The sequence below is a fragment of the Haliotis rufescens genome, unplaced genomic scaffold (assembly GCF_023055435.1).
Source record: "Haliotis rufescens isolate VD_foot unplaced genomic scaffold, xgHalRufe1.0.p SCAF_68, whole genome shotgun sequence".
Taxonomy (NCBI): Eukaryota; Metazoa; Mollusca; class Gastropoda; order Lepetellida; family Haliotidae; genus Haliotis; species Haliotis rufescens.
This window is the reverse complement of record NW_025964359.1, coordinates 278,538-288,486: the sequence shown is the minus strand read 5'-3', so window position 1 is coordinate 288,486 and position 9,949 is coordinate 278,538. Positions and strand designations below refer to the sequence as shown.

Below are 9,949 nucleotides of genomic sequence, written 5' to 3'. Positions count from 1 at the left end.
GTAACTTTACCCATTTGTGTCCGTCACGCCCAACTCGTTTTGTGTCTGGGTATAGTGTGTCTGTCACGCCCAACTCGTTTTGTGTCTGGGTAAAGTGTGTCTCTCACGCCCAACTCGTATTGTGTCTGGGTATATTGCGGTAACTTAACCCATTTGTGTCTGTAACGCCCAACTCGTATTGTGTCTGGGTATATTGCGGTAACTTAACCCATTTGTGTCTGTAACGCCCGACTCGTATTGTGTCTGGGAATAGTTTGTGTCTGTCACCCCCAATTCGTAATGTGTCTGGGTATATTGTCGTAACAGTTTGTGCTTATCTATGATACCGGTGGAGTTTAGTCAAGCCAGCATCAAGTTTCTATCTCCAGGGTTACATTTGAACCTCCGAAATGCGCGAGTCATTTGGTTTTACGCCTCTTTTAGCACAATTCCAGACACCAAGAATGGACTTAATACAACAACGTTACTCCAAAGGCACCGTCGTTGATGTGACTGTAACCCGAAGAGCTGATATTTCCTCAAATCCCCTCGCAGAACTAATGACAGAATCAGCTGGTCGCGAACACGCAAGTACTTTCCCGGTCACATTCCGTAATTCCAAACGAAAATGCCAGAAAAATTGTATTTCTTTCTAAATCCTCAACCTGAAGTTCGTTAAAATCCAGCAGTGATATAACAGTTGCACGGTGTCAGTTGAGTTGTGAACAGACATGCTTTACACGGTTCTTTGCTTTACGAGAACAATTCAGTCAAAATGAGAATTTCAATTATACACACAATTTCAATTTCTCACTGAAGGAGAAACCATCGTTTAGACAGGGAACGTACTAGATGTGTTCCAAATACTGCACTATCGACTTGGCACATGGTTATATAAACGAGGTGAATGTGACACGTGGATGGCAGGAGACGAAGGTGACATGAGGGGTGGTAGGAGATGAAGGTGACACGAGGGATGGTAGGAGGTGAAGGTGACACGAGGGGAGGTAGAGGATGAAGGTGACACGAGGGGTGGTGGGAGATGAAGGTGACACGAGGGGTGGTAGGAGATGAAGGTGACACGAGGGGTGCTAGGAGATGAAGGTGACACGAGGAATGGTAGGCGATGAAGGTGACACGAGGGGAGGTAGGATATGAAGTTGACACGAGGGGAGGTAGAGGATGAAGGTGACACGAGGAATGGTAGGAGATGAAGGAGACTCGAGGGGTGACAGGAGATGAAGGTGACACGAGGGGTAGTACGAGATGAAGGTGACACGAGGTGAGGTAGAAGATGAAGGTGACACGAGGGGAGGTCGGAGATGAAGGTGACACGAGGGGAGGTCGGAGATGAAGGTGACACGAGGGGAGGTAGGAGATGAAGGTGACACGAGGGATGGTGGGAGATGAAGGTGACACGAGGGGTGGCAGGAGATGAAGGTTACACGAGGGGAGGTCGGAGATGAAGGTGACACGAGGGGAGGTAGGAGATGAAGGTTACACGAGGGATGGTAGGAGGTGAAGGTGACACGAGGGGAGGTAGAGGATGAAGGTGACACGAGGGGTGGTGGGAGATGAAGGTGACACGAGGGGTGGTAGGAGATGAAGGTGACACGAGGGGTGGTAGGTGATGAAGGTGACACGAGGGGAGGTAGAGGATGAAGGTGACACGAGGGGTGGTAGGAGATGAAGGTGACACGAGGGGTGGTAGGAGATGAAGGTGACACGAGGGGAGGTAGGTGATGAAGGTGACACGAGGGATGGTTGGAGATGAAGGTGACACGAGGGGAGGTAGAGGATGAAGGTGACACGAGGGGTGGTGGGAGATGAAGGTGACACGAGGGGTGGTAGGAGATGAAGGTGACACGAGGGGTGGTAGGTGATGAAGGTGACACGAGGGGAGGTAGAGGATGAAGGTGACACGAGGGGTGGTAGGAGATGAAGGTGACACGAGGGGTGGTAGGAGATGAAGGTGACACGAGCGGAGGTAGAGGATGAAGGTGACACGAGGGATGGTAGGAGATGAAGGTGACACGAGGGGTGGTGGGAGATGAAGGTGACACGAGGGGTGGTGGGAGATGAAGGTGACACGAGGGATGGTAGGAGATGAAGGTGACATGAGGGGTGGTGGGAGATGAAGGTGACACGAGGGGTGGTGGGAGATGAAGGTGACACGAGGGATGGTAGGAGATGAAGGTGACACGAGGGGAGGTAGGAGATGAAGGTGACACGAGCGGAGGTAGGAGATGAAGGTGACACGAGGGGTGGTGGGAGATGAAGGTGACACGAGGGGTGGTGGGAGATGAAGGTGACACGAGGGGTGGTGGGAGATGAAGGTGACACGAGCGGAGGTAGGAGATGAAGGTGACACGAGTGGTGACAGGAGATGAAGGTGACACGAGGGGAGGTAGGAGATGAAGGTGACACGAGGGATGGTAGGAGATGAAGGTGACACGAGGGGTAGTACGAGATGAAGGTGACACGAGGGGAGGTAGAGGATGAAGGTGACATGAGGGATGGTAGGAGATGAAGGTGACACGAGATGTGGTAGGAGATGAAGGTGACACGAGGGGTGGTAGGAGATGAAGGTGACACGAGGGGTGACAGGAGATGAAGGTGACACGAGGGGTGACAGGAGATGAAGGTGACACGAGGGGTGCTAGGAGATGAAGGTGACACGAGGAATGGTAGGCGATGAAGGTGACTCAAGGGTGGTAGGCGATGAAGGTGACTCGAGGGGTGGTGGGAGATGAAGGTGACACGAGGAATGGTAGGAGATGAAGGTGACACGAGGGGTGGCAGGAGACGAAGGTGACACGAGGTGTGTAGGAGATGAAGGTGACATGAGGGTTTAGAAGATGAAGGTGTCTCGAGTGGTGGTGTGATTTGAATATTGCACCAGCGTTGGTAGGAGGTGATGTTTGAACGAGTGGTGTTGGGAGAAATGTCACCAGGGGTTCACGAGGACATTTGCCCCTATTTTTCATAAAGTTATAAATTTGAAAGTGTCCCCACTCTCCACACCAACCCGCCTATCCCCTTTAAAACTTCGTCTTTACTCGGTCAGTCTCTAATTCCATAGTATTTATGTCTTGTCGTGGCGTTGTCAACTCTCCGATGCACGGAAAACCTGTTGGAGGATGAAAGGGCACAATTATCGCGCGTGCAGTTATTCATCTTTGCTTCAATTGTGCACACAGTTTCCACTGATTGATGTAAGTCCAGATACAGAGCCAGACAGACCTCTTGTATCTTTCATCACGATGATTTTCGCTTTCAATGAGACGGGAATTTCCATGATTGGCTTTTATGAAAACACGAAATACTCCTCTGAAAGTTAATGCATGGGAAGCACATATACATTCATATTCAACAAGGCAGTCTGACAGGCTCTTGATGAGGCACAGACTTCTACCTTAGGGAGAGCATTTGGATTTTTAAAAATATATCACATTCTCACATAATTTCATGGTATTGTAGATGAGTTCGTGAGTGAGTATGGATTGACGCCGCTTTTAGCAATATTTTAATCACTTTACTGCGGAGGTAATCAGGAATAGGCTCCATACAGTCTACCCATGTTAGGAATCGAGTTTGGGTCTTGGCAAGATGACGAGGGGGCGGTCGGGTAGCCTAGTGGTTAAAGCGTTCGCCCGTCACGCTGAAGACCCGGGTTCGAATCCCGACATGGGTACAATGTGTGAAGCCCATTTCTGGTGTCCCCCGCCGTGATATTGCTGGAATATTGCTAAAAGCGGCGTAAAACCAAACTCACTCACTCACTTGGCAAGACGAGCGACTTTCCCTCTTCTCATCGTCACGCCGAAGACCCGGGTTCGATTCCCGACATGGGTACAATGTGTGAAGCCCATTTCAGGTGTCCCCCGCGTGATATTGCTGGAATATTGCTAAAAGCGGCATAAAACCATACTCACTCACTCCCCTCTTTACTGGCAACCTACCCGGCCGCAAGATCATACACAAAATATACTTACCTACCATAAATATGTAAGTGCAATATAAGGAAATATACCATCGGATACATGACATACTATTCAGATGGTCTTCAGTTTTTACACAAAATGAAAACACCAAACTAGATATCACTTAGAAATCCCAAGGGGGATCTCAAGCCATGAGAAACGGTACTGGAGTTTTTAGGCGGGACGAAAATACTCTCTGGTTACCCTCACCTTGGAAGAGAGAAAAATCCTTTTTCTCGATGATTTCCTTTGGGATCAGCATCTTGGGAAAGAAAAAGTGTCTACAGCATCTCATTGTTAAGGCCTACTTACTAAGGCAGGAAACAGCATTTCCTTAAACACCAGGGGTCCCAAAAAAACCTCAGTTAAAAATCGATTACATGACATTACATCCCGAAAAACCGATTACGCGGCGGAACTAATTAATTATTGGGAGGATTAAACACTTGAAGCATGATATACTGCAGTTTGTTATTTATTTTCTTTCCCATTTTGCAATCTGTTGTTGTGTAAATCGTAACATGTTGTAATCTATTTTGTTTCCGGAACATGCTGATGCGGAGTGATGCATTGCGAGTATAATACGTTTTGTAATGAACTTCTCATCTCAGTCGGTCTCTCTCTCTCTGAGGAACACAGCAGGGACGGAGGCTGATGAATGCCGGAGTCGAAATGGGATGTTTTTTCTGTGACAGCCTGTTTGACTAAAACAGCTTTTGTCACAAGAATACATTTATTTTGCTTGTATTTTCACGGGTGTCGTGTTTATCAATTTGCTGAATAAATGACACAATATTACTCACGTCGGATCCGTGTGTGCTGTCATGGTGCCACGTTGTGTTGTTATTTTATGGGATCCCTCCCTCTTATCTCTGTTATTTAAGATGTAATTGTTTTTCATGGGGCTCTCCAGGGAAAATAGGAGATTCATTGGATCTGACAAAGATGTATTGCACATGAAAGAAATTCAGGGACAGCTGAGCTTTGGGTTTCACGTTTGATGCCATGCAGTCTCTGGACACAGAGTCGCGCCATTACACATAGCAGCATGAAGATGCCACCTTATGCCACTGATCCTAGCACAGGTAGTACACCAAGTGAGTGAGTGAGTTGGGTTTAACGCCGCTTTTAACAGTATTCCAGTTATATCACGGCGTGTCAGCTTAATGTGGGAGGAAAGCCCGAAGTGGTGCAGGTTTCAGACGTTTACAACTTCGGTGAAACCCACGAGCACTAGTACACCAAGACGTGTATTTAAGCCTAGTAGGGTTAGGACACCGATTCTTGCATCTTATCCTAGCAGTCTTGAGACACCGATTCTTGCATCTTATCCTAGCAGTCTTGAGACACCAATTCTTGCATCTTATCCTAGCAGTGTTAAGACATCAATTCTTGCATCTAAACATAGCAGTATTTGGACACCGATTCTTGCATCTTATCCTAGCAGTCTTGAGACACCAATTCATGCATCTAAACATAGCAGTATTTGGACACTGATTCTTGCATCTAAACATAGCAGTCTTGAGACACCAATTCTTGCATCTAAACATAGCAGTATTTGGACACCGATTCTTGCATCTTATCCTAGCAGTCTTGAGACACCAATTCTTGCATTACTTACTTACTTACTTTGGAGATTTAACGTGCGCTTTCCGACTGATGTGTATTTTGCACACGGGCCCGGCCAGGCCATTTAATGTGTTTCCGAAAGGGGCGAAAGTGGTCTGTGCAACCCAAGAGGGGGGTTTTAGGGGTTGCTTATATAGAATTTGGGAATTTTGAGATTTGAAATAGATGCCGATGGGATTGGGGAGGAGAACTAAGGGAGCTGGGTATGGTGGATGTTTGTTTGTTTATGTGATTTTGATTTGGTAGGTTATTGTGTTTTTAGATGCGTTTTATTAGTTCCGTTTTTATTATTCTTGCATCTTATCCTAGCAGTCTTGAGACACCGATTCTTGCATCTAAACAAAGCAGTGTTTGGACACCGATTCTTGCATCTAAACAAAGCAGTGTTTGGACACCGATTCTTGCATCTAAACATAGCAGTCTTGAGACACCAATTCTTGCATCTAAACATAGCAGTATTTGGACACTGATTCTTGCATCTAAACATAGCAGTGTTTGGACACTGATTCTTGCATCTAAACATAGCAGTGTTTGGACACCGATTCTTGCATCTTAACATAGCAGTGTTTGGACACTGATTCTTGCATCTAAACATAGCAGTGTTTGGACACCGATTCTTGCATCTAAACATAGCAGTGTTTGGACACTGATTTTTGTATCTAAACAAAGCAGTGTTTGGACACTGATTCTTGCATCTAAACATAGCAGTGTTTGGACACCGATTCTTGCATCTAAACAAAGCAATGTTTGGACACCAATCTTGCATCTAAACAAAGCAGTGTTTGGACACCGATTCTTGCATCTAAACATAGCAGTGTTTGGACACTGATTCTTGCATCTAAACATAGCAGTGTTTGGACACTGATTCTTGCATCTTAACATAGCAGTGTTTGGACACTGATTCTTGCATCTAAACATAGCAGTGTTTGGACACCGATTCTTGCATCTTAACATAGCAGTGTTTGGACACCGATTCTTGCATCTTAACATAGCAGTGTTTGGACACCAATGCTTGCATCGAAGCCAATCAAATTGAGAACAGCAATTATTGCAGCTAAGCCAATCAAATTTAGAGTATCTGCGTCATGGACAGTGTCCATTGACATCCCTATTTCGAACATTAGACGTTTTCGGCTAAATTATCACAAAACTAGTTCCTTCGAATCCATCCATAACACTGATAAAGAGATGTAACCTTGCCATCTTGATTATTCTTCATCACTCTCAACCCGAAATGGCTCTATCATATCATCGTTGACCATTCTCATTGCCCTTACTCGCATCGCTGATAACCTCCCCACAGCAGGGATCACCATTGTCAGAAAGAACCAATTATTCCTAACAATGTATACACATATGCAATACGTGAATCCAATTTCAATGAATTCAGTTATTGCCGCTACAAGTGTAGCTACTTTGCTCATAAATGGCGATGTAACGAACGATGTTTGTAAAGGAAATTCCTGCTTCGGAAGAATAGTTATCTTTGCTAAAGAGCACAAGCCGTAAGTGGGATCAGAAGCTGTAAATGAGATTAAATGAGAGGCGTTAACAGCCGCACTATACAGCGAGGAGATCATATCATAAAGCCTGGTTCATGTTCTTGCTGCTGTTTATCACATCCATAAAGACAATAATTGTTCAGATTTGACAACAAAATACTGTTTACAGCCTGCCGTAAATCGGTCCGTGTCCTGTCACGTGACGCGAAAACAGCCAATCCCCTTGAGGCAGAACGCCACCTTTCAATCGCCATTTTGCGTGAGAGTGGAACATTTTTCTTCCCAGCGCATAGACTTTTGACTTGATAGGGATAATGACGAACGGTAGTCTGTTCAATTAGATCGACGAATAAATCCCCCGAATCCTTTCTGTTTCCTCTTTTGTCGTACGGGGGAATTATCCCCATGTTAAACATCACGCGAGCTGGTGAAGCGAAACTAGTTTATTTGATTTTTGGTTAGGGCCTAGACCAAGACTAAGACTAGGGTCATTGATTAACGAAATTCCGATAACAGAGAGGAAGGATGTGACTTAGTTGTTTTAAGGCTGATGACAGGGTATTAACGTCCTTTTCTAAATAAGTTGATCCAAAAAGGATTTAAAAAATCAGAAGGACCCAGGGTTTTACTTCAGTGGTGGTGGAAATCGATTCTAATTATTGAGCAAAATGATTCAGGAATCTTCCGCGGTGTATGTTTTTAAAATTGAAATGAACGTAACGTATTATTACAGAATGTTGAACCTTTATGCGTTTAGAAACGGCAGCCTGAAATCGGAAGATACTATTTTATTTGAGAGGAGGTCGATTTGACAAAATTATACGGACGTGTCGAGACGTAAATGAAGGAATGACCTTACAATCATGTTCTATTTGTTAAACATTTAGTTTCACGGAAACATCTGTTCAGTGCAGTTTAGAAGGAATTCAAGTCAACCATTGGTAATATTCCTCGCTGTTGTAATAAGGTTCGTCTGTGTGCGGTCGCTTCGATAACTGAGACCACTTAGATATTTACACATGTCGTGGTTTCTGCACTGAATGTGGCTTTTTGCCATTCTTTCGTTAATCTGTCCCCACTGGGAAACAACAATAGGAATGCACTCATTCGGACACTGGAGATATTGATCATGAGTGAGTTTGTGTTGTTTAGACTGATATTCGGCTATATCACACTTATTTAAGGATATGGGGTGGTCGGGGAGCCTAGTGTTTAAAGCGATCGCTCGTCACGAAGAAGACCCTGGTTTGATTCCCGACATGGGTACAATGTGTGAAGCCCATTTCTGGTGTCCCCCGCCGTGATATTGCTGGAATATTGCTAAAAGCGACGTAAAACCATACTCACTCACTCACTTTTTATGGATATTGATCTTGGACCCGACCAACTAGAGGTCGAGTGCATGAGCATAGGTTTTCGATATAAACAATTCACCAGGTCATCTTAAAATTTTGTCGGTGATTACCAACCGAATTCAAAACGTAATCGTTGGAAAATAATCAGTCTCGAATATAAACCGACACAGATTCCATTGGGTGCAAGACCCGTGACGATTCCGGGGTAGGTAGAATAGGTCTTCAGCAACCCATGCTTGCTGTAAAAGGTGACTATGCTTGTCGTGAAAGGCGACTAACGGGATCGGGTGGTCAGGCTCGCTGACTTGGTTGAGGCATGTCATCGATCCCAATTGCGTGGATGGATGCTCATGATATCAATCACTGGATTGTCTGGCCCAGACTCGATTATTTACAGACCGCCGTCATTTAGCTGGAATATTGCTGAGTGCGGCGTTAAACAACAAACAAACAAACAAACCATTGAGTGTAAAATGTAAAAAAGTAATGAAGGAATCACTGCCAATAGGTGATGACATCAGATGTTCGCGAATGGGGGTAAGTTTGTCCTGCTCAAGTGGTGGCACCCAAGTCTCTCACAATTTTTATTACAAAGTTATGTTCATGATCCATTATTTTATTAAAAATGTTTAATGTTTCATTATTAAAGTTCTGGACCCGGTTGCATCAGTTTATTTAACCCTAGTGGTTAATGACATTCTCAATGATTCATTAGTTAATGACGGCATTAAAGTAGTTTGTGCAAAGTTTTCATTTTACTGTCATTAACTAATACTACTTTAAGTGTAACATAACCATCAAACGTCTCATTAAATTAGGGTATTCCCCTATAATTTTCCCACAATTCCGTTATCGCCAACAGGCACTTTCTCCTTCCTGTCATCTGCCGGTCGTGGTATCTGATCTCTCGACTGAAAGGATGGTAAGCCATCATTTCCAAATGCATCACTCTGTCCTACTTTTTGTGATGCAAGTTACTTGTTTTGAAGGTTTCATTTCAACACACAAAGTGTTTTATCGGATCCCTACATTTTATCAACGTATTAGCCAATATTATTAGGCTTGTCTTTTACTGAAAGATTAATCGTACCTCAATCCTTCATTTAGTTATGTGTCCGTTAATGTGCGTATTGTGTCATAAAAAGATTAAGATAATTACTGTTCAATGACAAATTAGTGTAACATTACATTTTGATACTGTCATCTCCTGGGCCCACTTGCACAAAGCGATCTTAGCGCTAAGATTACTGTAACCCTATGTAAAAGTATGGGAGTTATGATCATCTTAGCGCTAAGATCGCTTTGTGCAAGTGGGCCCTGGTCATTAACAGTATACAAATTGACCATCCGATCCCCATATTAACCGACGCTTCTCTGGGGTTTTCTCTGTCACGGAACTTGAGAGGTTACATGTATGTATATATATAAAACGTCAATGCCAGACAATAACCAGTCTCGATTATCTGCCGAAACAGATTCATTGGGCGTAAAAGGCAAAAGA

At 44.4% G+C, this 9,949-nt stretch overlaps 1 protein-coding gene across 1 annotated transcript; it reads right to left on the bottom strand.

The window, feature by feature from the left end:
• Window positions 1–1,070: 1,070 nt before the first annotated feature.
• On the bottom strand, window positions 1,071–4,224 carry LOC125376016 (putative proline-rich protein 21). The gene is made up of 2 exons (XM_048387187.1): window positions 4,173–4,224; window positions 1,071–2,638 (listed from the first exon to the last, which is right to left on the bottom strand). Exons 1-2 carry the CDS (start codon window positions 4,222–4,224, stop codon window positions 1,071–1,073), a joined length of 1,620 nt encoding a protein of 539 aa, XP_048243144.1.
• Between the last annotated feature and the right edge of the window lie 5,725 nt (window positions 4,225–9,949).